Below are 27,852 nucleotides of genomic sequence, written 5' to 3'. Positions count from 1 at the left end.
GCAGCCCTGTTTTCTTCACTTCACTTCTTGGCTGTATAAGAGATAAATTTGCTCACGGCATGAGTGGAGGATTCTTTCAAGTATTTGGGTCAAAAACAAAACCTACCAACTGTGTGAGACGGAACAAAAGGAGTAGGGGGGATGAGAGGATAACAGGGCATACAAACAAAACTGCTTTAGAACACATGGACTTTCCCCACGTGAATCAATATTCAAGCCCTGATCTCCCCTGTTGAGCAATGAGGCCAAAGAGAAGAGGGAGCTGAAAGACGGATGATACAGAGGGAGGAGGGAGGGCTGTGAGATGTCGTGTGTAAAGAGGGAGATTCTCATTGGAGGCAGAGGGAGAGAGGATCGCTATGCACGTTTGGAAAAGTGGGGGGAAAAGGACACAAACAAAACAGCATCCTACACGCTGAAATCTTTGCCGTCCTGGTACACTTTGGACTGCAGGACTGCATATCAGATCTTTATTAAGGTAAGGCCGGCGCCAATAGGTGTGACAGTTTTCCTTTTCAGGGTGTTTAAAATGTAAAGACATGGGTGGAGCGTGTTTTCTATTTTTAGTTGTCGTCAGCAGGAAAACAGGTCTTATGCAAATAGTTTCCACTCCAAACTCCACTTCAGGATCAGGATGGTGCTGTCTATCTATCTATCTATCTATCTATCTATCTATCTATCTATCTATCTGTCTGTCTGTACTTGTTTGCAAATGCTTTCCAATTCCTTAATGCAAAAACCATTTTCAAAGAAGTTAAAGAACGATACACTTTTCTCATTTATCAGTTTGCCAGCGTCCTTTCACTGGATTGAAAATGCTCTGTGCACCGTGGTATTTTTTTTTTTTAATTTTTTTTTTTAGGTTAACATATAATGAAACAACGATCTGCTCCACAGCAGTGAATTTCTGCTGGAGACACACAGATAACTTGACAAAATGCACTTCTTTTATTGAAACAGCAAATAAGTCCTTTGCAGTCAGAAACAGAAGATACAGAGCAGTAGATCAGTGCCTACAATTCTGTTAGTGTTGAATTCAATATTCATTATTGTTGCTATTCCTTATTCAGAAAGAACGGATGAATAAACTCATGTTGTCTCTAATTGTTTTCACTGTCCTGTTTTTGTGCAGCCTCATTGGGAGGACAGCTCTGTCTCAGGCGGGATGATGTCCTCCAGGCTGAAGTGGCTGATTGTGATTCAGCTCCTGCTGAATGAGGGGGTCCTGTGTCAGGTCCCACCTCCTCCAGTGCCAGGGGAGCCTCTGCCTCCAGGAGCTCAAGTCTCTCAAGAGGATGAGGAGATGGCTCAACTGGATCATTCCTCAATTCCAGCATCCCAATTCCAGCCCCGTCTCTCACCCGAAGAAAAGTCCACTCAGCAGTCAGTGCTTGCACAAAATGATGAGAGAGTGGTATCCGCTCAAGTCATAACATCAGTTCTTTGGGCGAACCTTCAGGGGAAGATTCAGGATCGTCTCCAAATTCATGGAAATATCAGCTGTGAGGAGCTGCTGTCTGCCAGCACCGTGGACGACCCGCTGTCTTCTGCGTTCCCCCAGGAGCTGCTGGGTCTCTCTTTAGTGCCTGTGTTGGTGGCGATGGGCTGCCCAAAGGAGGCACAGACCCTGACCATGAAACTGTACGACCTCCTGGGAGTGGCGGACACAAATGAGCTACTGATGCAAGTGGAAGCTCTGATAGAGGGGAGGATGAGCAACTCTAATACAGAACCTCCGTCAACAGCTTCATTTTCAGAGAAAGATCAAGCGAGACAACACATGGAGGCAGTGATGTATAACATTCAGCAACTGGCAGGGATGGATGACAGCACGTCGAAGCAGGATGATCCCCACTGTGAGGGCTGGAGCAGGATGAATGGGACCATACTGATAGGAAGGGCTGTGGAAGGAGGCACAGGTGGACTGGAGGATGCAGTGAGTAGCTGTGAGAGGCTGGGAGTCCTGTGTGCCGGAGTGACCAGCACCGGGGCTCTAACTCCTGGGCTGTACGAGGCCGTGCTGAAGAAAGGCAGCCGCATCCTGCCGTCCGTCGCCACCGAGTCCGAGTGCTGGATCCGTCAATGCAGCGACGACGCTTGGACCGCCGCCACTTCGGGTGGACGGATGAAGCGCAGCGCCCAGCAGAGCTGCATTAATCAGAGCGAGCAGCGTGTGTACAACGTGGTGGAGTGGATCCCTGCAGTCAGCACTCTCTACAACCTCGGCACAGCTGTGTATTACGCCTCGGTCAACTGCTCAGAAACGGCCAAGGAGAGGGCCATTCTTAGCGCCGTCGACCTCGGAACAGACGCCCTCATGGTGGCTACAGGCGGGACGGCGGGAGTGGCAGGCTATGCTCTGGGGGCTGGGGTGAAGACAGGCGTCAAAGCTGGAGTCAGGTATCTGCTCAACTCCATGAAGGAGGAAGATGATGTGATGGTGAACCAAACCAGCTGGGAGCAAGGCATCCTCACCATCCAGTAGACTGACAAACCAACACACACCCTCTGAAGCTGTGACACCTAACTTACAGTAACCACTATTAAGTTAATATTGTTCTAACTGAAGTGCAAATTACAGGATGCATATTTCTCAGAGGACTATCACGCTCATGTTCTGAGATGAAAAAGGTTTTGGTCTATGGGACTTTGATTGATCAATTTCTTTGAGATGAATCCAATTCAGACAAATGAGAAAATATGACTTGGAATATTGTGACACCACATTTATGAGGACTTCTTTTTTTTAAATCTATAATCAATCTATCTGTAAATACTCGTAAAGATGGGTTTTTAATTCATGAAAGAGAATCTAAAAATTTGAGACGATTTAATGTTTATTATTTAATGTGGAAACAATCTCAATAATCCATAAGTTCAAACGGTGAGCTTCAAGTATTTGTTTAGCGATTATGTCTTTGTGTATATAATGCAGATGAACGACTCATCACACTGGGCAGCGCTGAAGAACTGGTCTCAGGAAAGTAAACATTCACTAAACATTTTGCTGCATCTCTTCCTACAATCAAACCTTTTGTCAGGTCAGAGTCTCATTCACAGCTCTGGTGCAATTGCAGGGAAAGTAGAGTGATGACTAACTGTAGCTGTTTTATCTATTTTTTCTCTTTAAATGGTAGTAAACTTTATATTAAAATTGTGTGCATGTAGCATTTGTCAGTGTGTTAGTTTTATTATCAAATCATGTCATTCAGAGGCAACTGCAGAGATCTCATGTCAAAATATGTTTTAATCTAATGTTCTATCCAGATTATAGAGGAAAGTCATGATGGGCACATTTTTAGGAGTCTACAACCAGCGTGTTATCAGCCAGTAAGAAACTGTCTCAATACAAAGACTTCAAGTAAAAACCAAATCGTTTCTGATGTTGCAGAATTGCTTACGTACATTACTGGTTGTTACAGTACTTCTTGGCAGTAAATCTTAAACCACTTCTTCTTCTCTGCTGATGTTCATACTGAAACGCAGTGTGTTGACCATCAGATGTCTGAAGACGTCTCCTTGAAGACGTCAGATCTCTCCTTTATCTGCAGACATATGTAGTATATTAAGATGAGTTTCTGTAAAACAGCAGTGGTTCAAAATCCCCAGAGTCAGGGACCAAACTATCCTCCTGGTTGATGATGAGGACGCTGTCAGTGTGGGAGTTCGCTCCAGATCCTGATCCTACAAATGCATCTTCCTTACAAATGAAGCACAAATTAAAAGGGAAATGAACAGACCTCCCCAATACATAAGATTTATTTTTGCCAAGAAGCACTGTTACATCTACCAAACGTAAATTTGCTTTTGTGCATAGATGTTATATGAAGCATCGTGAGCACCAATAAAACTGGAACATAGTCTATTTTCTGATGGAATCCAGACAGAAAGATTGTTGATGATTACCAGTGAAAAGTCATACTAAATCTTTCTCATCACAGTCCTTATAAACAAATAATATCAGGTTCATGGATGAATTGTTGCTTACTGACTGTTGGTCAAAAACTTTGTGAGTCAATTTTAAATAAAATGTTGACATTTTTCACCACCTTCAATTTCAGCATTGGTGTCCTTGCTCAAAGAGTTTGATTGATTCAACTTCATTCAGACTAAATAGTTAGTGTTCTACCACATTACTGTAATAACAAGGGCACATAAATACAAAATACAAATCCCACAGACAGCTTACATAATCAGCGAGTACTTGTTTTCTTTCTTGTTTTCGAGCATTTTTATCTGGAGATAAAGTAAAATTTAAAGTTTAAAGACAATATTCATTTATCACATCATCTGCAATTTTAGCATTTCAAATCTTCTGTTTATTAGGTATATCAGTATACCACTGAATTCATAATGAGACATTACTAAAAAAACTATGCTTGAGTGAAGGTTGACATCAGTGAACTGGCACACCGTGTATTTCAATTTAAAGGATTAAAGCATATATAAATGGTAGTATTTCCAGCATGTAGGAGAAAGCCTTTGATTTTGTTCCTGCTCGAGGCCCTGTGTGTCACCTCAACAACTCCTGGTATGACCCTATTATATGATAACCACACAATACAAGAATGTTTGTTAACCCTGAGATAGACCGGTGACTGGAGATTTGCCAGTTTCAAGTTTGTGAGTCCAATGACATTATGGTAATACATTTTACAGAGCAAGATATCTGCTGATTGTTGTGTTGGAAGCTGAGACCAACACTTTCAACAGAGCTGAGTGATTCATATCATGAAGATTAGAGAGCAGAAATACAATTCAGTCCAAGAACCTTGATCTCTACTGATGTTTACCAAACAGATACATTTGTACTTTTCTTTCTGAAGCCACAATCAGAGAACTTGTTTGTTTTGGCAAATGAACAACTGATAACATGTACTGCATCACCAAGCAGTCAGGCAAACTTCCACAAAAAAAATGAGTTGCAGTTTTTTTCAGTCACTTTGGTGCATTTCTTACATCACTATTAACATTTGCACAACAGTTAGTTCAACCTCCACCACATTTAGTCTCGCATCAGAGCAGGTGTTTTTCATTCCTTATAACAATTTGTAAATGCTTTTGGACATGCATCAGTTGCTTTCGTACGACTCTTGGCTGTTTTATGACATTATCATTTGCTTATGTCCTGACTTGTGAACAGTGATGGGAGTAACTGTACTAAAACAAATGTACTATTTTTAATAACAAGTAATCTAACTAATTAATTTTCCCAGTGTTAACGCCTTTACCGTTACTGACATTAACATGAGGCGCGGTTCCATTACCGTTTATTCACTGCGTTCAGCTTTGTTTTTCCTCCTCTGGAGTCCAGCTGAGCCCGGAGCATGAAGTTGTTGCTCGCTAAGCATCTGGCAGAGTAATGGCGGACAAAACGAAACCTAAGGATATCAGGCCAGCAGGCACGCGCATCATCTCAAAATTCTGGTGCCAGACCGGCACTGCAAGTTTGAAGTGACAATTTAGCGCTGTTAGAGGTACTTACAATGAATATATCAGGGCACACTGTACACCTCATTGAATATTTGTAACATATTTATGGTGGAAAATAAGTATTTCTAAAGTTGAAAAACTCCTTAATGCACCTTTAAAGTAATGAAATAGTTACTTTGCCTAGTAATTAGCTACTTTTGAAATATTTCAACTCAGTTACTAACTTGGTTACTTTTATTGAAGAAGTAAGCTAAATAGTCATGCAATGTGTCTGAAAGTCATTTCATTTTTTGAGTCATACAAAATGTTGAACTAGGTGTCAAACTCTGTCAAGCAGAGACCTGCAGAGGGTGTATTTACATTTCGAGGAGATACTCGAGTAAATATGTTCCAATATTTACGGCAACATTGTTTACTTGTTTACTGTCATAATGGGAACATAACAAAGCCATTTGACTATCTTGTTCATACCAGTGGTTTATACACAATGGTGTAAAGACATTTTACTCTGATGACATTGACACTTTCATTGACATGAAAACTTGTTTTGAGGAATGTGTTGTTTTCAGCAAGTGACATGCTTGGAATACATTTGATAAAGCCACTTCAAATTACACATGCACATTTAAATTTTAAAAAATGAATTTCAAAAATCTGCAGGGGTTTACGCCAAGATCATGCCTACTACCATTTGGCCAAGCATTGTGTGTAGAAGAGATGATAAGATTTCAAACAACCGTCTTGAAGGTCAAGATGACACCAAAGCTCAGGTGTCCAATTGTTCCAAAGTCAAAAAGAGCACTAATGTTTCTGACGTTGGTGAAGCGAGACATCTACTGGTGGAAGTAAAAAGTGACGGACCCAGTACTAAATATCTACTAACTGGGTGCAAAAATAAAGACATATCTGCTATAATAAAATCCATTTAATAAAATAATCAAATAAGATTTGCAATCAATTTTTTTTCTGAAAGACCAAGATAAGAAATTTCAAAAAATATTCACTGAAATAATTTGTCAAGTTCAGACTTCTTTATACTTTAATTAACGACAACATGTCATATTTTGCCCTCCTTCAAATCTCCTTTTGGATTTGTGACAAATGCATCAGCATTTCATAAACCTTAACACATACATCTCATATTTAACTCATACAGTCACGTGACTCATGTTAAATGTCTGTATGGGCGGCTGAATATCTTGACAGAATATTTTACAGACTACGCAATTTATCATAATACTTTCCGCGCCTGCATGGGTGATTTTCGGGGAGATACAACCTGTTTTGCGGTTTATAAATGCGTCACATGCATCCTTTGCCTCCATAACTTTCACAACGTCATTTCTTGGAAATTTTCGCAGTAACTGAGCCTTAAGTTTCGATTCTGCTCTGCACGCCCCGCAGTGATAATTGACAAAAACTTTAACCAATAGAAACCACGGCTCAGTCCTAAACTACACCAATCAGTCGCGCTCTGAAGAAACTGTGAGCCCTCTGTTGACATTTCGGTGCTACATCTGCCTTGACACGAGCGACTCTAGAGCCAAAATGGCGCCACGAAAGAAGCTGCTAAGATCGACTTGGGCGGGATAAATTGGGAGCCAATGAGTGAGACGTGGAACCGTAAAAAGGAGGAAATAACATGTACACGCCTGATTCTGCAGAAGGTTGTTTTGTTTCATCTCTGCGTAACACCGGTGGTCCTTAACAAGAGACGAAAGCTAGTTATGCACGGATAATTATTTGTTTGTCAGCTGACAGGATATTTCTGAAAACTTGGACGAAGGTCAGTAAATAATTTTAATTCTGCAACGAGCTCCGCCTGTCGTGTTTACTGTTATCAAAAAGGATAAAGTAGTGCATAGGTCGTGCGTTTGATCACAGTTTGTGGTATATTAGCAAGTCGTAAATATCTTATTATAAGTTCGTAGTTTGTAAGCAAATCGTTTCTCGTTTGTATCATTCAGGAGTTTGCACTTTGTTCCCCTCAGCCACATACGTGGACACATTTTATCTCAGTGCCAGCACTTTAGCGGAGTTCACTGATATTCATGGAAGATGTTTTAGCTCTCTGCACACATGTGATCAGTCACCCTGTTTTGGGCTGAAGCTTGGAAAATAAACCTGATAATATGAGCTTGTTTACACTTCCTGGGTGCTTTGCGCGATCTACCGCTGCGCAAATAATGGATATGTTCTTTGTGTAAAAGATCCGTCGATGGCTCTGCGCGTTTCAGCTGTACAAATAAGCGTGCGATGTTCCCTAAAAGGGATCAAGCTGATTTATACTCACGCAGCCTTACGCATGAAGGGACTGTCCCCCAACTATAGGAAGGAGTCATAATTGTACATTCATACTTGATGTTGTTATGTTTTTTACCCCATTCTAAATGGAATAATCATCAAAACAACACTGTCTATCTTTGATTTTCCAGCTGCAGGATGGCTCAGTGGGAAAGACTAAGGAATCTGTGTGATGGCAAACAGCAGCTCCATGAGCTCTATGACAGTGATGCTTTTCCCATGGATGTACGGCACTATTTATCAGCTTGGATAGAGAAGCAGGAGTGGTAAGAGACAGCAGTATTCCTATTACCTGATTCCACTGTATGTGACTATGCTCATTACTCACACTGCCTGGACCTTACTTGTGTTCTTCAGGCAGCGAGCAGCACGGGACCATGCCCTGGCAATGGTGCTGTTTCAGATCCTGCTGGAGAATCTGGATATTCAACACAGTCGCTTCGTCCAGGAGGAGTCTTTTTTGCTGCAACACAACATAAGACGTTATAAACAAAACTTTCAGGTTTGCTAAATACATTTTTTTTTTTTTGCTGTTGACTGAAAATGGTTATTGTCACTTTGTTAGGACTTTTTAATAACCGATCGTAACGCTTATGTGATCTGTTTTGTAGGAGAAGTATCAGGATGACCCCTGTGCATTGGCAAGCACAATCCAGTGTTATTTGAACAAAGAGAAAGAAATTCTGGATGATGAAGAAATGAGTGGAAAGGTTGGGACAACACATCATTAACTTATTGTGTGTAGCAAAACACACTGGGGTCAATATGAATAATATGATCATGTTGTTATGTTACATATATTTTTCCTGTTTTTGCGATTTAGTTATAAGTTCAATATTTTCAAAATCTGTATGTATGGTTTTGGGTATGATAACTTTGATAACGTTCATCTTTTTTTCTGTTTTGTTCTTCAGTCTTTCAGTGACAGTAGAGTTAAAGCACTGAGTGTGTGGACTAGAAAGTAAAGATGTCCCCACATGCAGACCCATTGTTTTTAACTGTATCTGTCATTCGGTTATTTCCTTTCTACAACGACAACACAAAGTATTCCATCTGAAAAAAATTGGATTTAATATCTTCTTGTGTTTCCTTTTCAGGTCCAACATCTGCGAGTGGAACAGGAACCCATGGACATGAGCAGTCAACAGGATCTCGATCGTAAAATAACAAGCCTCAGGAATGAAATGCAGGTACACGTAGTTTTGCTGTGTTATCACCCTGTTGTTTATAGATGAAAGATTTGAAGGTTCACTTATTTGTTTCCTCTTCGTCCTTTGGTGTGTAGCGTATGGAGCACACAATGATCTGTCTGGAGGAGCAGCAGGATGAGTTTGATTTTAAATATCAAATTCACAAGTTGGAGGGTGAGCGCACTGAAATCTTCTTGTTCTTTTTTTGCATGTCCTAACAGTTGTGGCTGATGACTAATAAATGGTCTGAGTCACAGCTACATGGTTCTTATGCTTTGTTATTTTTTTCATCGATGGAAACTGACATCTCACTGTGGAAACTGTCGTGCAGCTGTGGCTGACGAGGCCCTGAAGAAAGATCAAGTCAAAGTCCTCCAACAGCTTCTCACCAAACTAAACAACAACAAAAAAGTGTGACATCTTCATTAGTCTGAAATAACACATTGTTCACTAGAATTTGTGTTTTAAAAGCTTTTAATCTAACATTTGTCTTGTCACACTGCCTTTCAGAGCACATTGTCAGAGCTGAAGAAGCTTCTGGATCGCATTGAGGAGCTGATCAGCCTGCTGGTGAACCGGGAGTTGACAGATTGGCAGAGGAGGCAGCAGAAATCCTGCATCGGCGCTCCAGACAGCATCTGCCTGGACCAGCTGGAGAAATGGTATGCTGTGAAGAGATTTTTAGTGATCCCTCTCTGAATGAAATGCAAAGCTGGTGACGCAGAATGCATCCCGACAACACCTTAACTTCCTGAATCCTTTAAGTCAGGAATGTAAAACTGCCACAAATCAAGTTTGACCTCACCCAGCCTTTACCTCCATCTAATCTTTGAGTTCTTCCTCTTGCTTTACAGGTTCACCTGTGTGGCAGTGTGTCTGTTTCAGGTGCGAGAGTTTTTCAGTAAGCTGGAGGAGCTGGTAGAAAAAGTGTCCTATGACAACGAGCCTGTGAAAGTGCAAAAGCCCGCTCTGGAGAGGAGGGCTGACCAGCTTTTAAAAGACTTGCTCCAAAGGTCTTGATTTTATCACTCACGTTTCTCACTGGGACTGATTTCTTTTTTGAATTCACTGACATGGTTGTTTTTCCATATTCCGTCCAATAAAGCTCCTTTGTGGTTGAAAGTCAACCCTCGATGCCTCCGGCCAAAGGGCCGTTGGTTCTCCGGACAAATCTCCAGTTTTCTGTCAAGACCAGGTTGGTGTCTCAACTTTTTTGTCAAATATAAAGATATTTTACCGCTGTTTGTAAATTTTATTAAGTACTCTAAACTTTCAGTGAGTCTCAGTGTAGTTGTGTGTATCAGGCATTTAAGAGTTAAAAGAAAGAAGGAATCATTTGCTTCCAATTCCACAAAATTTCCTGATTTTTCAAATATTTCCACATCTTACTCTGTGCTTAATTTTCTTAGACTTCTGGTGAAGTTTCCCGAGCTCAATCACTCCATGAAAGTGGATGTATCGATGGACAGGTGAGAAAAAATAGTTTCCTTCATCTCAAAGCAAACCCATCTGCCTTCAGATACTCATTTTCAACAATCAGCAGATGAAGCTTTACACTCTTGTTATGGTTACTGACCTGCTTTTCTTATCTTTGAAATTAGGGAGGCTCCACGAGTCAAAGGGTTAGTATTGTTTCTGCTTTCATAACAAACTGTGTTTCAAGGACAGCTGTGCTGAACCTTTCAGATTTTTCACATACTTTTTGTAGATATCGGCGCTTTAATGTCCTGGGATCTACATCCAAAGCCTTGAACATGGCAGAGAGCCACAGCGGAGGCATGGTGGCAGACTTCAGACATCTGGTGAGTTAAAGTGGTTTGAAAGAGAGGAGTTATTGTGAAGACAACTCACACAATTAAAGCAGTACTTCACAGCTTTAGAGCAATTGTAATGGTCAATCCTGTCACATGTTGTTTAAGCACGTAAAACGGCCTTCAGAAGATATCTCGGGATAGCTAGATTTTAAAATAGCAATGAGTGTGACAAGTGACGCTGTCGTGCTTTGATAGTAATTCAATGATCTGTTTTTGCGTCCGCAGACTCTAAAGGAGCAGAAATCCGGAGTTAGTGGGAAAGTCATCAGTGACGTAAGTTCACTTTGGAAAGTGTTCATGCAAGTGATTTAACCTAGTCCCTCCAGGGCATAAAGATGTTAACCTCCGATCAATAATCTTTGTTCTGTTGGGTGTCAATAGATTTCTCTCAGTGTAACTGAGGAGCTCCACCTCATCTACTTCAACACCGTTTTTGAGCTGAAGGGCTTTTCGGTTGAGCTGCAGGTAGATTTATTGGCTCACTTCTTTATGAGTTCAGTCCAAGAGTACATCTATGTGAAAACACTTACTGCCTTATTAAAAGTTGTCTTTCTTGATGTAGGCCTCGTCTCTCCCAGTGGTCATCATTTCAAACTCCAGCCAGCAGCAAAGTGCCGGGGCATCTGTGCTCTGGTTCAACATGCTGAGTCAGAACCCCAAGGTGATACATTGCATTTGCTAACACACATACAATTTTGGACGTTGCACTAAAATTGCATTTTAGCAGAGTTATTCACCACCTAGTTAAATCTCATACATGTTTGATCATGTGTGTTATTTATTACAGGATGTTTTGTTCTTCGCAAACACTCCCGCCGCCCCATGGCCTCAGTTTGGAGAAATGTTAAGCTGGCAGTTTCTATCGGCCACTAAACGTGGCCTCGATGCTGCTCACCTGGAGATGATCGCACACAGGCTCTTTGGTAAATTTCTTCACCGCGGTCGTTCAGCTGCCTTTCAGGCTGTTTTTCATGCTGTCTGAAAGCTGAGTTGAATTGGGGTTTGTTTTTCTCAAATTTAAGGATAGTAGCACTAACTAGTACATCCAGACACGTCTTACTGGTTAATTATAGTAATTCCTATATTATAATTGCACATTTATTATTCAGTTTTTCATAATACATTTTATTTATAGGTGCCTATGGGGGTGGGGTGTTAACTAGACGGATGTTGATATTGATTCATCAGATTATGTTATAATTTCTCAACATACTGCAGTCTTATTCATTACTGATAAACACGTCCAGGCGCAGTGATTTAGACTGTTTTGTATTTTCACCTTGCCAGGGAAGCAGTCCAACTATGACACCTGCAAAGTGTCATGGTCAAAATTCAACAAGGTAAGAATCCTCATAAAACTGAATTCAAACAAAGCAGCTATAATAAAGGAAAATCATCATGTACCTTAAGTTTTATGTAGTTTATATTCCTTTCAGTTTTAATTGTATTTTTACTCTTAGAGGCTACAGCATAGCAGTAGATGTTTGCTTTGATGTTTCTTGATTCAAAATACAATAGGTTTGCATGAGTTAATCATGTGCATTGCAGGAAAGTGCTCCAGACACTTTCTATGTGTGGTTCGACGGCATCTTAGTTTTGGTGAAAACGTTCCTGGAAGACCTGTGGAGGGAAGGGTAAGTTTGTACAAACTTGAAGTCAAGGGCTCACACAGGGTGAAGAGTTGTCTAATTTTGTGCCACTGAATGTAGAAGTGACGCAGTGTGGCGTAATACTTAGTGGATGCATGATCCCAACAGGTTGAAAATGAACGCGCAGGACTGTTTTCAGTAATAATCGCGGCCGCTGTGAAACTGAATACTTCCTAAAATCTTCTGCAGAGCATTTTTAAATGCATCAATCGCAAATTTTATTATACAAATCAGTCACACTTTCGCCCTTTTCTCACACTAAGAATGACTTTCAGTCTACAGATGGCTATTTTAAGTGAAAATGTGCATCTATTCCAAATGAATAGTGATGATGAATTTTGATCGCCTATTTTAAATGTGCAACTGTATCAATGCTCACTGAAGGTTTGAACTGGATGCCATGTTTGTTCGTGGTTCTAGATTGAAAAGAAGTAAAAAGAATAATGATGCATACTCATCTCAACCAATCAGCACTTGTTCTTCAGAGTATGTTTATAAAAATGTTGTTTTCTTCACCTTTATAGCCTCATCATGGGTTTCGTGAGCAAAGGCAAAGAAAAGTCCCTCCTGAAGAAACAACAAAGAGGAACATTTTTGTTGCGCTTCAGTGAGAGTGTCATTGGAGGAATCACCTTTTCATGGGTGGAAATCACCATCACTGGTGGGATGTTTTTTTTATTGTGCAATGATTTAAAAATACACAAATATTGGTTTGACTTTGGTCAAATTAACCATTCTTATTCAACACCCCTGCTCTTTTTTAGGTGAGCCAGACGTGAAGACAGTCCAGCCCTTCACCAAAGTCGATCTCTCACAAATTCCCTTCCACGAAATCATCAGGAACTTCCAGATCTTAGAAGCTGATAATGTCCCGGAAAACCCTCTGCTTTACCTGTACCCAAACACTCCTAAAGATGAGGCTTTTGGAAAATACTACACAGAAAAGACTGGAGGTAATGTCAATGTGCTGTTACTGTTGGTCGAAAGGTAGAGCTGGATGTCATCTGCATAGCAGTGGAAGTGAATATTATATTTGACAAAAATATGACAAAGGGAAAGGAGGTAGATAACGGAGAGGATGGGGCCGAGGACAGAGCCCTGGGGGACGCCGGAGGAGGGGCGAGATGGCTGCGATCTGAAAGATTTCACTTGAACAAACAGTGGTACCAGCCTACGTGTGCGTTTAATAATTAAATGTGTGCCAGTCTATGGAGGAGAATGGAGTGGAAGATGGTGTCAAATGCTGCACTCAGATGGAGGAGTAGGAGGATGAGTCAGCTGCAACCAGGAGGTCAGCGGTGACTTTAATGAGGGCTGTTTCAGTGCTATGGTGAGGTCAGAAAACAAACTGAAAGAATTCATTTAGGTTGTTGGAGAGGCGAGAATGAATATGGGATGCGACCGTTTTGTTTTTTGTTTTTGTTTTCCAGAAGCGTAGACAGAAATGGTGCATTAGAAATGGAATGGAGGTTATTGAAGTTGTTGGGGTCTGAGCCAGGTTTATTTAGAACCAGAGTAACAAGAACAGACCTGAGAGATGGAGGAAGAAAAAGCAGAGGTGAGGGAGGAATAGATGATGGTGCTTATCAGAGGTGAGAGGGAGGAGGCACACCATTGAACCAAGGCTGTTGGTCGTGGGTCAAGCTGGCAGGGAGATGATTTACAATTCTGGGTGGGAGTGGAGAGAGAAATAGTTGCCAGTTGAGTAAAAATGGGGAGGAAAAGAATCTGATTGTCACAGGTTACAAGTGAGAATAAAGCGTGTGTGTTCCCATTGCAGCATTGGGTTTTACTGTGATTTAGCTGGAGATATAAGCTGCTGTGAATGTTGTCACAGCGCTTCCACACCTTTATTTAATACATGCAGTTTGTACCATTCTGGTTCACTCCTGCTTTTGTCTGTCTGGTCCAAAGGCCAAAGTCGTGTTTCCATGCCTGCTCAGCATAAAGACATGATGTGCACTATGTGTATCATGTTCTTTCACATAGATGTTTATGCATTATCCCACAGACTGACTGAAGCCCATTTCAATGAGATGTTTACTGTACACAGTTCCTGTCAGTTCCTGTGAGTTGTTGATATTTGAGCGTTTCTGAAGTTCCCTCACACACCACACCAGAGTGCGAGCGAAGCCGCACCGAGACCAGCCCTTCGTCAGGTCTCGGTGCAGCTGTTTTGATGTGCACTGGAGTGGGAGTGTTGTGTTCACACATATCCTGCACACCACAGAGGTGTGAAAGCACCAAACATCATGTTGTTTCTTTCAGACATTTGAAGTTAGTTGGATTTGTAGAGCAGGAATTGGCTATGAAAAGCCAACATTTAACGCCGTTCAATGTCTCCTCTCTTTCAGCTGACAGTCCTTACTTAAAATACATCAAAACCAAGCTGATGTTTGTTTCAAAGGAGTAAGTATGCTAATCATAAACGGCTTTCTCACCCGTGAAACAAAGTCTGCTATTGTAATACTACCAGACCTCAAATATACTCTCTCTTAAAGGTAGTGCACCCAAAAACCCCTTTTTATGAGCCACTGGTTTTAATTACTGCTTGTGATTGGTCATGTAGGAACACATTGGAGGCTTGGTCACCCATGTCCACTGACATGACACAGGGTGAAGGCCTGGAGCCAGAGAATGGCCCGTGTGGAGAGGCAGCTGGTGAGTCATGGCTCTCCTCGCTGTCCAATCCATCTAAAGACAGTGTCAAGCAAATTGTTCACCCCTAATCAAACAGCTCTGTCACTGTCTCAGCTGAAGCCTTATGGTGTGACAAATATAGTCGAAATTATGGTCGAATTACTAACTTGAATCTTGTGGGTTGGCTGCATGCTGCATGGCTTACCGAATATAAAATATGAAGGGTGTGATTGTTGCTTGGGTGAGACTCATCTGTTACTAACACATGTAACATTTTCATAGCATTTTGATTCAACTTGTTAACCCTTTCATAATTGCTCGGTGTAGCTCCTGAAAATCAGTCTGTGAATGAAAGAAAGGTCAAATGAATCAAGGTCATTGATTCAGTTTCTGATCATTTTGAAAAGGAGGGGGGGTTCTTTCAATTAAGACTATTTTGAGATTCCCCTTAATGATCAGAACATAATACGAGCCTCCAGTGTTCCACTGAGCTGTTCTCAGATGTCAGGAAAATGGAGGAGTTCAGATGTTTGACAGATGTGCTGTTTTGGATATAAACTAAACGTTTGAGGCTTTGGGAAATACGCTTAATCAAAGCATCACCTCTAAAATCTAACGGATTCTTATTTATAGTTTGCTATATCTATATCAAAATCTGTCATCAGTCTCTTGTTTGAGGTTGCATTAAAGTCTTGAGATGTGTTTAATAGAGAAACAGAGAAATATTTTCAACTATGAAGTGTGAAAGCATGAAGAAATTCCAAAATGAAACATTGAACTATACATTTAAGAAATACACTTCTCAAAAAAAATTAGAGGAACACTTCAAAAACACATCAGATCTAACCGGGGGTGAAAAATCATCTTGAATATCTTTCCTGATAATAAGTAGGTGATGTATTAGTAACAAAATGTTGCCACATAATTTGATAGAAATGAAAATGATCACCATAGGAGCAGGAGCAACCTGGCGGCATCGTATGGACCTAAACATAATGTCCCAGAGGTGTTCTGTTGGGTTCAGGTCAGGTGAACGTCGGGGCCAGTCGATGGTATCAATAGTAGGTTCTGACAAAGGGTCCAAGGACGTCATCCCCATGCCTAATCGCAGTCAGGGTGCCATCATCTAACCTGTAGAGGTCTGTGCGTCCTTCCAGGGATGTGCCTCCCCAGACCGTCACTGACCCACCACCAAACCGGTCATGCTGAATGATGTTGCAGGCAGCATAACGTTCTCCACGGCATCTCCAGACCCTTACACGTCTACATGTGCTCAGGTGGAACCTGCTCTCATCGGTGAAGAGCACAGGGCGCCAGTGGCATAGTTGCCAGTTCTGGTGGTCTACGGCAAAAGCCAATCGAGCTCTACGGTGTTGGGCAGTGAGCACAGGGCCCAATACAGGATGTCGGGCCCTCAGGCCACCCTCATGGAGCCTGTTTCTGATTGTTTGGTCAGAAACATTCACACCAGTGGCCTGCTGGAGGTCATTTTGTATGGCTCTGGCAGTGCTCATCCTGTTCCTCCTTGCACAAGGGAGCAGATATCGATCCTGCTGAGGGTTTAAGGACCTTCTACGGCCCTGTCCAGCTCTCCTGGAGTAACTACCTGTCTCCTGGAATCTCCTCCATGCTCTTGAGACTGTGCTGGGAGACACAGCACACCTTCTTGCAGCGTCACGTATTGATGTGGCATCCTGGAGGAGCTGGACTACTTGTGCAACTTCTGTCGCGTCCAGGTTTCGCACCATGGTATTCACAGAGATGTTGATTCAAGCCGAATGAAAAACTACAGCAGTAGAAAGTCAGTCAGTAAAAAATCAGCCAAAGGAGATAAGGAGGGAACCTGGAAACCCACTCCTGTTTTGGGGGCCGTCTCATTGTTGAACCTGTTGTTGATTTCATTAACAACAAAGCAGCTGAAACTGATTACAGTATCAACCCCCTCTGCTACTTAACCGACCAAATAGATATCCCAGAAGTTTCACTGATAGGTTGCTATACTCTGATTAAAAAGTGTTCCTCCAATGTTTTTGAGCAGCGTACAAATGTCTGGCCTTTCCTTCAGAGACAGTTTTATCAGAGCTCCAAATTGACTTTGTCAAGAGTTTGACAGAACTCTAATTTCATTTCTGCATGTTTTCTACAGCATCATGCTGTCCTTTGGGTGTTGGGGTGGCTGCAGGCCCATCACGGTTCTCACTTTCACGTCTTCAGTGAAATTGTTACCACCCATGACTGCAACAACATCAACTGTCCCTTTTTTTCTTTCTGCACTTTTAGATCAAAATGGACTTCCCGATCCTCTGGAAGCACCAGCGGAGACTTATCTCCTTGACCCCATGCTGAGCGGCTCCCCCCAAGAAGACGAGTTACTGGCGTTCATAGAGAACCCTCTCCTCTTCGATGGCACTGACATATTGCAAGATTTCAACAATGGAACAGGATGGAACTTCCTGCAGCAGCCACCCTGTGGGACTCATTTCCCATCTGAATATTCTGTGAATATATGACCAAACCACAGTACAGCATAGCTTCATTCTGAGCGACTTTACTTCATCAAAGTAGATGTTACTATTGTGTACATAGCAAATTTAGTACTACCACGATACTTGGCTTTTAATTCTGTTGTCCTCTGCAGTAGAGTAGTAGAAAAAAATGATCAAACATATTGTCACAACATTCATCAGTTCACATATGTGTTTTCATCTTTCAGTCACGAGATTTTTCATTCATATTGACACAAATAAGTAGTTTAGACTTTCGGATATATGTCGTTTTTGTTGTTTTATTGCAGTTTCAGACCTTAGTTTAACATCACACACGTGGTACAATGATGTCAGATTTGTTCAGCACATTACATAGACTGAACATAAATGCATAAGACTCCGTCATTACTTTCCCCAGCTATTCAGTTGTACAGAACTTCTGCTGTCTTCATCGTGTACTTTTGTACTCATGGAATCAAACTTAAATGGGGACATAACAGATTGTACATTTTGCCCATTGACAATAAAGTTTTTGATGTTGGTAATATAAATGCAGGTAATATTAGGTCATTAACTTTACACAGTGTCAATGTGTTTCACTTTACTGTATATAACTTGATTGGTGTGCTTTAGTTGAATTAAAAAAATGGAATAATTTGATTATTTTTGGTTTCCTGGTGAAGTGACAGTAACCATGATGCAAATCCTGGCTGGACTAAAGGAAATCTAAAGGATTTCAAACAGGACATGAGGAAACAAATAGATCATTCCAGACACAGTCAAGAGACAAAGAAATCAAAATCTTCCAATAAATCATAAATGCTCTGCTTTTGATATTCAACATCGATGTGATCAATAAGAATTTAATCATATTATCCTAATTATCCTGGAAATATTTAGTGTGGCAGCACAAGCGTTAAAAATCTTTATAACCCCATAATGGGTTTTTCAGAAAAGGCCTTCGCATACAGTGTGTGTCATCAGTCGAATCAGAGTCTTGGCTGTTAAGAAATATTGATCTAGACTAGCAAACAGTACGTTTTTTGGAATGTGCTTTCGTGAGATGCTCAAGGGAACAGTGGCATTCATGTAAAAAAACTCAGGATCTGTATTAATAGGTTTTCGTATATGGGCAATAAAGAAACCTCAGACCCCATCCACACACAGCAATAGTGTAATTTGAAAATATGCATCACAAAATGTAAATTGTTACATGACATAAACATATAGTAGCTTACCTACAAAGAATTCATGGCCAACAATGGAGAGAAAAATCATAAATCTACGTCATCACACGTGAAAACAACTTCGTCATCAATGATTTGAAGGTACTGTGGGCAGGATTCGGCGTCTCCGCCATCTTGCTTAGGGTTACCTAAGCAAGATGGCAATTTGACCCCTCGAAGATGGCGATTTGAAACCCAGCACAGCCAATCCTGTCCTGTTTTCTCTGACATTACGCCCTTACGCAAGTTAGGCCCCTCCCACCAGACCGTGTGATGAACGCCCCTCGACCAATCACGGTTAGAGCCTCATGGGCTCTTCTGATTGGCCAAAGATACCGGGAGCTGTCAAGATTCCTTTTCAGCTCAAAACAGAGACAGATGGAAACGCTGCGCCCACACGGTAGTGCAATTATGCTCCACTCCTAAATGATTATCAATGGATACTCTAACATTTAATCCAAAGAAAACACAGAAAAATTAGCATTGACTAGCAAAATCCTGCCTACAGCACCTTTAAGTGACTGGATACAAACAATAGTACATGTGCCATCTAGTGAGTCACAACTAGAAGAAACATCACACAGGATTAGTTTCCACGAATCAGAAAAGTCTGCAGCTAAAAGCGGGCCCAGCGGCAGGTGAAGGGTGAAGCGACCCTGCTGAGCAGCACAAAGTAGGCCTGTCGAAACTGTCGGTTCATGACGGCGTAGAGCACGGGGTTGATGCAGCTATTGAGCCAGGTGAGGTTTGCGCAGAACATGTGCAGTATTTGCGGAGCCCGGTTGTGTTTGTCGGCGATGTTGAGCAGCAGGAACGGCACGAAACAGAAAACAAAACACAGAAAAACAGCGAAGCACATGTGCGTCACATGCTTAATTTCACTGTCGTCTCTTTTACTGTCGGAGTGGGAGGAGGAAACTACAACGGGGGCCGGCGCGACTGAAACTACAGTATGAACAATATCAGCGGTCGGCGTGTTGACGGTTGATGAATGATGAATGGAAGCCGTATTGGCGCTACGGGTGGACTGGGGCATGTTCTCACAGGTACTCTCTTCATGCTGAGAGATTTCGGCCTGGCTGCTCAGCTCAGAGCTACTTGTCTTTGCCACGCCGCTGTCGTTGGCGCCTTCGGCTGAGCATGTCGGCTTCCTCCTGGACGACCGGCGACTGAGTCTATATCGGAGCAGAGCCTTCGAGGCAATGAGCACATGTCTGTAAATGAGCAGGTAGAACACGCCCACGCAGCTCAGACCAACAAAAAAGTAGAGAAACAGCACAATGGTGGAGTAAGGGCGGCCCTCGGTGCGGTGGAAGCTGCACGTGCACACCTGTGGCACAAACACGTAGACGGACCAGAGAGGAGCGAAACTGATCAGGCCCAGCGTCCACGAGGAAATCAAGAGTAAAATCAAACCGAGTTTAGAGAAGACCCTGACAAACACAGCCCTTCTGGCAACCAGGAGATACCTGCTCACCGCCACCAGACAGAGAGTGATAATAGAAACCGAGTTCGACAGGAAGAGGAGCAGACCAAAGACGGAGCACCAGAGCTGTCCGCCACGCCACCGGAGGTGCAGGTAGGCGTCGACGGAGGCGGGCTGCAGCACGGTGCAGTACAGGAGGTCGGCTACAGCCAGGTTGACGATGAGCGCATTGAAGCGGCTCCTCAAATGTGAGTCGAAGACGAAGGCCAGCACCGTCATGATGTTCCCCACCGTGCCGGTCACGGTGACGACGCACCCCCACAGCACGGCGAAGTACCGGTAGCTCTCGGCTGAAGGGCTGTAGCAGGAGAAGAGGTCCTCCTCTGTGTGGTTCGTTTGGTTCATCAGCATCCTGGCCCGATGGCGCGCTGCAGGTTTTACCTCTTTTTTTCTGTGAGACACACAGAAAGATCAGACCCACAGCTGAGCAGGTGAAAAGGGAAGTTAGAGACAGACTTCATAGTTCACCACTTCCTCATGAACACGATTCTTTCACTGCCTGAAACCTCAGTCTGTGGACTGAGGAGCTATTTAAATCATTTTTTTATTGTTTGTTTGTAAGATCGTTTCCTGTAGGATTAGAGTAGATTAATATATTTGTTTTGAGAGCTGATAAAATTTGAATATAATAGTCCAACAAGGTCTTTACTTATCATGATAGAGAGTAGCAGTTGGTTGAGGAAAAAACTGTAAAATTGTCTGTAAGTTTCTCCAGTATTCTCATATTTCACATTTTTGATTCAGTTTCAAAACCTTATCTTTCTGATTATGGCTATCTGTCAGGGAAGCATTATGCTACAGAACAAAAAGAAAAGATTTGCTCAGAAACACAATAACTAGTAAGTTAATATCCATATTTTCTCCCAGTTTAAAATGTAGGGTGATTTAAAGATCCTCTTATAAAGCAGAAATGTAATAAATATCTCACCTTCACAGATTTCTTCCAGCCTTTCTAGTTGAAGCGCTCCTGTGTCACCCTGTGTGGTTGTCTGGTTTTACTGACTGTTTCTCTTCCTGCTGATGTTACCAATATTAGCGTCCTCTTGGTTACCCAAGTGCTTTTTGCACAACACAGTTTTTTTCCCAAATATGTATGAACTCTTTTTTTTTCTCTCCAATATCAGAAATAGAAAGCCAGTCCTGTAGCCTTGGTGAAGCATATTTTAGTCTCATGTTTATACTGATATCTACTTTATGATAATCACTTCGAAGCAGAACTCTGATGTTCCTCAGCAGATGATTTTTAATGCTGTCGCCACATTTCTACAGTAATACCAAATATGCACAACAGATAAAATGCAGTAAAAATTCATCAGTGTGCGTTCATGTTTTCCAGGCTGTAAGTGTACAGACAGCTTTTCTTTGTTCCCCAGGCCCTGTGCTTCAGCTCCAGATGAGATAAATCACATTTTGCCTGGAATAATGCACTACATTTTAATAATTTCCCCCTAAAAGGGAGTACATAAAATCACTGGCTTCTCTGAGGGCATTCTTCTCCCTCATAATCCCTTTTTTGATTATCTATCATTGCTCCTATATTTGTATGATTGAGGAAATTAGTCTATTAAGTTGTAAATTTGTAAATTTTCATTACTTACTATATTTTCCCGTGCAACCGCATACTACCAATGTATCTTCCTTCCAGCAGGGACAACTAAAACAGCAATGCAGAAAACTTCAACGTGAAGCACATCTGTCTCAGTTTGAGACTTCCTGTTTCCATCACAAGAGTGAATATAGATCATTTTCTTATGCAAAGAAGCAAACCAACCACAAGCAAATATCCAGCAAGCACTGATTTAGCCTTTCATTTGGGGAAAAACATGAAGTTTAATGGCTAATTTATATGTCTAGTTGATACTGTTGATATTTTGATATTCCTGTTAATATAAGAGTTTCCACAGCTGGTTCTGTAGAGAGAGCTCTGCATGTTGGAACTGCAGCCTCGGTTAAAAAATAAAATCTTGGTCATTTTCAAGCCTGTTAATGTGATGTACATTTGAATGAAGAGTGCTAAAGTAGGACATTATTAAAACAAAGGGAAATGTATGAGGCTGTTGGAGTAACAGAAATGACTCCTCTGGGATAGTGTTCGATTAAATATGACATTGACTTATGATTTCAAAAAGTTTCTTATTAATCGGGCTGCATAAACTAGAAGGACATCAACAATTGAGCTCGGGTAGTTTTGGGGTTTTCATTAGTTTTTAAACAGTTTGAAATCTTTCCTCCCTAAAGTGAATCAAGCTGAAAAGTAAATTTGAAAAAATATGATTTGAATAAGTGTGAGTCAGCAAATATTAATAAATCTATAAATAATTTCACATTTAAAAAAAAAACGGTATGTTCATTTGAATTTCTCTGTCTCTCTTCTCTCTCTCTCTCTCACACACACACACACACACACACACACACACACACACACACACACACACACACACACACACACACACACACAGTGTCTGTCCAACCCCGACAGCACGTCTGACACTAAAAACAAGGTGACAGGGGAGCGCTCGCTGTCTGAATGCATCTTGTTGACCTAAATACCTCTTTTTCTTTGCTGACAGGATTAAAACAAAGAAACCAAACGTGGTCGAACGTTTTTTTCCTGCCACGGTCCTCCAGTTTCATGGTGTGAACATTATTTACTGAAACATCATATGAAGATAAATTAATAAACGTTTTTTGTTTTTTTTTTAACTTTGATGAACCAACAATTGGCTAAAAACAGCAAATGCAATATACGCATCACAAATATTGGTATTTCTGCATCGATCTGCTTTTCACTACTGCAGGCTACTTTAGGATCAAATCAATCAGACGCACGTTTTCAAATGCAGGATGCAATCCATCAGGAATCAGCTAGATAAGAACTAATTGGTTGTTGTGCTGCTTTAGTTTCATTCCTTGCTTTCATATGATCCTAAAGACTCCTTCCTTCTTTACTTACCTGTAATATCAGATCCTGATTGAAAAAAAACCCAAACAAACAAACAATACAAATTACAATTTTTTTACAACCATAAATTCACTTTAATGGTTTCATATATAATTAGGAAGCCCGAACATTTTCTCCAGTTTTAATAATCTACATTTACAATAAATTTTCAATACACTTCTCCTACATAACATTTAGTACATTTGTAGACATTTTCTTTTTTATTGCAGTCAACAAGTAAAGTTTTCAGAAGTGCTTAAAGTATTGCTACAGTTTCTGTTTCCTAAAGCTTCCCTCTAAGGTTTCACAAGTCGTTGTGACGGGTTTCACTGGTTTACTCTGGGTGATGTTGTAGGGTCGGAGTACACAAGGCAGAGCAGACAAACTAAACATTTTTTTTTAAATTCCACAACAGACCTAAAACACTATCAAAAATGTTTTTTTTTTTTTTATTTATTATTTTTTTTGTTTTGCATTGCATACAACTACTCATCTGTGTATGTGGTCCTTTTGTTTCCCCTCGATAGCGTGATGCTGGTGTCTTTCATCCCACGGTTTCCACGGTCTCTTACCGGACTGTGGAGAAATGTGGTCGTCTTCATGTGGAAATATTACCTGCAACTAAAGCCATGAGTTGGTTGCTGTCCTGCTGTGCTCACAGTGTTGAAATGCTTCCATTAAGACGCTGAGATATCTTTATTTAGCGCAGTGTGGTGCGAATGAAACAAAACCAGAGAGCGGTATTTTAAAAATGCAACAAGGATGCTTACATCGAGATTCTCATCAGAGAATTAAAGTTCTGTGCTTTGACTTTCTTCCCACTTGACTGCTGTTGTTGGTAATTCGGGTTCGATCCAGGCATTCAACAGGGAAACACCTTGATTGGTTTGCATCATAAAACATAGACTTATTTTCCACTTAAGAGTTTTCTCAAACCTTATTGTACTGTACACAGACGATGAGAACAAACACTGATAGCTGCATAGTGCACCAGTTCCCTCCTAGCTTTTCTTTTTCCCCCCACAACAACTCAGCATTTGACAGACCGTAAATGCGGTTGACGTGCACATCGCTTCAGCTTTAAGACGTAGAGTATTTTGCACACCATTTCCTTTTCCTCTTTGACTCCCTGTGTCTGAGTTAAATATTGACCGTATCTGCCTGCACTGAAAAAACCTGGACAGTCGTTCGGCGCTATGGTACCTACAAATTGCAGAAGTGATACGGACATGGGCGTCTTGGGTATTATTTCACTTCACAGGCCACAAATGCAGAACTTTTAGTGGTCCTCTCCACTAAACAGCAGCTAACACCAGAGGTAACTACGATATTTAACCCCCGTGGGCGTAGCTGATACGAGTGACGCCGTCATGAATCCTTGCAGAGATGAACATTGAGAACATAAAAGAGGTAGGGTTTTGAGATGAAGACACCGAGTCCGTTTCAGACTGATGCTCAAAGAAATCCGCGCTTTACGGAAACTTGTTTTTGCAAGTTCCTCTTCAAACAGACCTGCGAAGTCAGTCCACACAGAGTAAAGTGATGACGGGAAAACTGGAGAGGAAGGAAACATAACATTTCAACACAATGCACCATGAAGAGTCATACTTATGTTCAGTGTTTTCTACGATGACGAAACACCAGCTGGAGCCAGACCAGCTGATTTGGCTCTTGATGGCACATGGTTGCCAATCTCCAATTCACAGTGTGCTTCTTCCTGATTCGGCCTCGTTCTGTCACCATTAGTAAGGAGTGAAGAGGATTGGCCCGTGTGTGGTGCGGATGGGGCCCGGGGCCGGCCTCAGCAGGCTCAGGGGTGTTCCCTGTAGGAGGTGGTGGTGGTGGGGGTGCGGGTGGGAGGTCGGGCCCGGGGGACGGAGTGACAGCTGATTTGAGGAGGCCGCCGCCGCCATCGCGGCTGCAACAGCCAGAGGACTCGGTAAAAGTCCAGCCCCCAGAGTTTTTGGAAGTTCCTTTCGAGGAGACACGGAAAATCTTAGTGAATAACAAAGCTTCTTAATTCAACAGTAAACATGAATCATCTTCATTTTATGAAGCAGGATGTGAGAAAAACAAGCTGAAAATATACCATGAAGTCTGTGCGCTTCTTGTGCCGACTGAGCAGAGGGTTCGGTTTTCCTGCAACTCCATCCCGATGCCTCCGACTAGATATATGCTGCAATGAGAAAAATGGGAAAAGACAGATATTGGATGCTGAGGGAGCTTGAAAATGAATTCCCTTTGCTTATTTCTGTTTTTAGAGGTGTTGTTTTTTTTTTTCCACCTGTTTGAGTTGCAGCTCAGAGTTGACTCTGACATTGCAGATCTCACAGTGGAAGGTGCGTTCCTGAGTGTTGGGGTCAGAGGACATCTCCCCTCCCTGCTCAGAGCTGGGCTTCGGGACCAGGCGTGGATAAGCCTTGATCGGTCCCAGACCACTTCGAGCCTCGAGAATAGTTTTGTGTTTGGTACCTAAAAAACAAAGAGAAGATCCATGTTACAGTGGACGCCCTTAATAATGACTCTGACACATTATGAAGAACATTTTGGTGAAAAAAAATCAAAATACAGCAGTTTTCTCAAATATTTGTCCTCCTGTAGCTTATAATGTTTGGGGATGACAATGATGGAGTTGAGAAATCATTTAGTCAAGTGTGATCAATATTTTCTATTGATAGCAACAAAACAAGTTGACTTGATTTCCCCTTGTAAAGACATAAAATTCCTACTGAAACTAAGTTATCTTGATGCATCTAATAAAGATCTAATCTGAATCTTTTCTCGAGCATCTTACAGAGTTGAGTTTTTCAGGAATCCTGTCTAATCAGCTGAGCACAGTTCAACCAATTCAACCTATTTCTAATGCATTTAGCTTTTTTTGAAGTGGCCTGTTTGGAAAATTGAATTGAACTGATCTAAATCCCTCAAACAATTCTGAGAGGAAAGTGATTGACAAAAACAAAAATAAAACAAAAAAACAAAAAAACAAAAAACAACCCAACCACAACCACCAATTCAAGAGTTTATCTCGAAGGTGGTATCACTGCCTGTTCTCACACAGACTGTTTTCAGCTTTCAGTCATTTTTACCACTAAGGGGCAGTAAAACACCTGTTTCAGCTTTTCAAACTGTATTTGCAGAGCAACTGAAACATCCACTTCCACTGAGCCTTTGTGTTTTCTGAAGTTGCTTTAGAAAGTGTGCGCTGCATAATCTGAACACATCTTTGTCGCGGCAAAGCCGTGCAGCACTAACCTTTGTTATGTGCCTCCAGTTGAGAGAGGGAATTAACAGCTACTTTGCACAGAGAGCAGTACAGCAGTTTCTTGGCTTTCTCCTCCTCTGACTCTCCGGACGACGGGCTGGGCGCCGGGGACGGGGTGTCGGGGAGAGCGGCCGCCGACGGGTCCGCCGGCGGGGCGCCGAGGACGGCGGCGGGGGAGGGAGAGGACGGCAGAGGCGTGCTGCCGGAAGGCAAGAGCGGACACTCGGTGTCCGCTGAGCTCATCGAGGGGGTCGGAAGGCAGCTGGGGGTCAAAGGTAACTCTTTAGAGTTGGAGCAGGATTGAGCATCATCTGCGAATGGGAGAGATAGCGGAAAATCAACTTTTATTTTTCTAATCACAGAATTAACCCTGATCATTCAGATACAAAATGAAATAAAAATCATTGTTTGCATCCAGGATCTTTAAGGTGGTTGTTATAGATGATGATACTGTCAGAGCATTAAGAATGGTTTATTCGCTGCACATTTCAGTTACACAAACAGACTCACGGTTCAGTGTTTTGGAGACAACTTAGTACTCATGCATTTATGGATTAAGATGGATTAATCTTGTGTTTAGACCCAGATTATGATTTAAATTACGGTTAGGGTCAGGGTGAGAATAACACACTCTGTTGTGATGAATAAAGCTGGAGTTTAGGCCACAGGAATGACAAACAGAGACAGAGCCGAGAGCCTTCAGGAGACAGGTGATGCTCACCCTGGTAGTTATGATTGGGATCAGGCTCGGGGCTGGACGCCACGGGCCCCGGCGGGGAGGCGGGAGGCACGGGCTGCTGCTTGTCGCCATCTTGGAGACGGGTCGTCTTGGACGTCTCAATTCCCTTCACCCTTCGAGCGTGGCGGTTCCCCTTATAGTGGGCCTCTGCCTGGCTCTGGCAAGAGAACAGGAAGCATAACGTCATTTTCATTAATTCAGGTTATGGTTTGACTGTTTTGTTCATCACACTAACTCTCTTTGTTTTAACCTCTCAAAAAGATTCCTGGACCTCCGCTTCGGGAGCACTAACTCCATGAAAAACAGCTTTGGGTATTATGCAAAATCTCATCACTGAAGTCACAGCAAGTTAATTTTACTGTGCTGATATCACTAAAAAAAATCATCGATTTAATTTCTTCTACTCTTTCGCTTCGATAGTTTACAGCAGTTTAAGTTCATGGCCATTTATGACTGCTATTAAAAAAAAGAGCGCCACTGAATATGATGTGGTTAATCCGAGCTATATGTGCAGTTTTATTGACTGTAATATAGATTAATTATTAAGGAATTATGCATGAAATTCTCTGAAACACCTTATAATATTCAAGATACCGCTCAAGGCAACAGTACTGCAGTGTCAGAAATGAGACCGCTCAATAAAGCGTACTCATATGCGACGAGTTCAGTTCTATCCTCT

At 41.8% G+C, this 27,852-nt stretch overlaps 4 protein-coding genes across 6 annotated transcripts in view; 2 read left to right on the top strand and 2 right to left on the bottom strand.

Annotated features, from left to right (window-relative positions):
- The first annotated feature begins 456 nt into the window (after positions 1-456).
- apof (apolipoprotein F) lies at positions 457-2,527 on the top strand. The gene is made up of 2 exons (XM_030091841.1): positions 457-478; positions 1,133-2,527. Exon 2 carries the CDS (start codon positions 1,166-1,168, stop codon positions 2,483-2,485), a length of 1,320 nt encoding a protein of 439 aa, XP_029947701.1. The 5' UTR covers positions 457-478; positions 1,133-1,165; the 3' UTR covers positions 2,486-2,527.
- Positions 2,528-7,061: 4,534 nt separating this feature from the next.
- On the top strand, positions 7,062-18,176 carry stat2 (signal transducer and activator of transcription 2). 2 transcript variants are annotated; one of them, XM_030091779.1, is made up of 24 exons: positions 7,062-7,219; positions 7,869-8,003; positions 8,095-8,239; positions 8,349-8,447; positions 8,835-8,927; positions 9,023-9,101; positions 9,259-9,338; positions 9,438-9,589; positions 9,782-9,940; positions 10,033-10,122; positions 10,337-10,396; positions 10,529-10,549; positions 10,636-10,729; positions 10,967-11,014; positions 11,123-11,206; positions 11,304-11,402; positions 11,529-11,664; positions 12,029-12,081; positions 12,290-12,375; positions 12,915-13,051; positions 13,155-13,343; positions 14,745-14,799; positions 14,960-15,051; positions 17,311-18,176. In XM_030091779.1, exons 2-24 carry the CDS (start codon positions 7,876-7,878, stop codon positions 17,538-17,540), a joined length of 2,409 nt encoding a protein of 802 aa, XP_029947639.1. In that variant the 5' UTR covers positions 7,062-7,219; positions 7,869-7,875; the 3' UTR covers positions 17,541-18,176. The 2 variants fall into 2 exon arrangements, with proteins under 2 accessions (XP_029947639.1, XP_029947640.1); XM_030091780.1 differs by lacking the exon at positions 14,960-15,051 and having other exon boundaries at positions 17,311-17,449.
- Positions 18,177-19,269: 1,093 nt separating this feature from the next.
- Positions 19,270-21,859, bottom strand: gpr84 (G protein-coupled receptor 84). The gene is made up of 2 exons (XM_030092194.1): positions 21,827-21,859; positions 19,270-20,619 (listed from the first exon to the last, which is right to left on the bottom strand). The coding sequence occupies exon 2, from the start codon at positions 20,577-20,579 to the stop codon at positions 19,359-19,361; it is 1,221 nt and encodes a 406-aa protein (XP_029948054.1). The 5' UTR covers positions 20,580-20,619; positions 21,827-21,859; the 3' UTR covers positions 19,270-19,358.
- Positions 21,860-23,240: 1,381 nt separating this feature from the next.
- LOC115388877 (zinc finger protein 385A-like) overlaps positions 23,241-27,852 on the bottom strand; it is a 33,417-nt gene continuing 28,805 nt past the window's right edge. For both annotated transcript variants that reach the window (XM_030092186.1, XM_030092185.1), the window contains exons 4-8: positions 27,156-27,330; positions 26,425-26,745; positions 25,454-25,641; positions 25,259-25,345; positions 23,241-25,142 (exon numbers count right to left, since the gene is read on the bottom strand). In XM_030092186.1, the coding sequence (XP_029948046.1) occupies positions 24,912-25,142; positions 25,259-25,345; positions 25,454-25,641; positions 26,425-26,745; positions 27,156-27,330 (1,002 nt within the window). In that variant the 3' untranslated portion in view covers positions 23,241-24,911. The remainder of the gene's footprint in view (positions 25,143-25,258; positions 25,346-25,453; positions 25,642-26,424; positions 26,746-27,155; positions 27,331-27,852) is intronic.

The sequence above is a fragment of the Salarias fasciatus genome, chromosome 5, assembly GCF_902148845.1.
Source record: "Salarias fasciatus chromosome 5, fSalaFa1.1, whole genome shotgun sequence".
NCBI classification, from domain to species: Eukaryota; Metazoa; Chordata; class Actinopteri; order Blenniiformes; family Blenniidae; genus Salarias; species Salarias fasciatus.
This window is presented reverse-complemented; position numbering and strand designations above follow the sequence as displayed.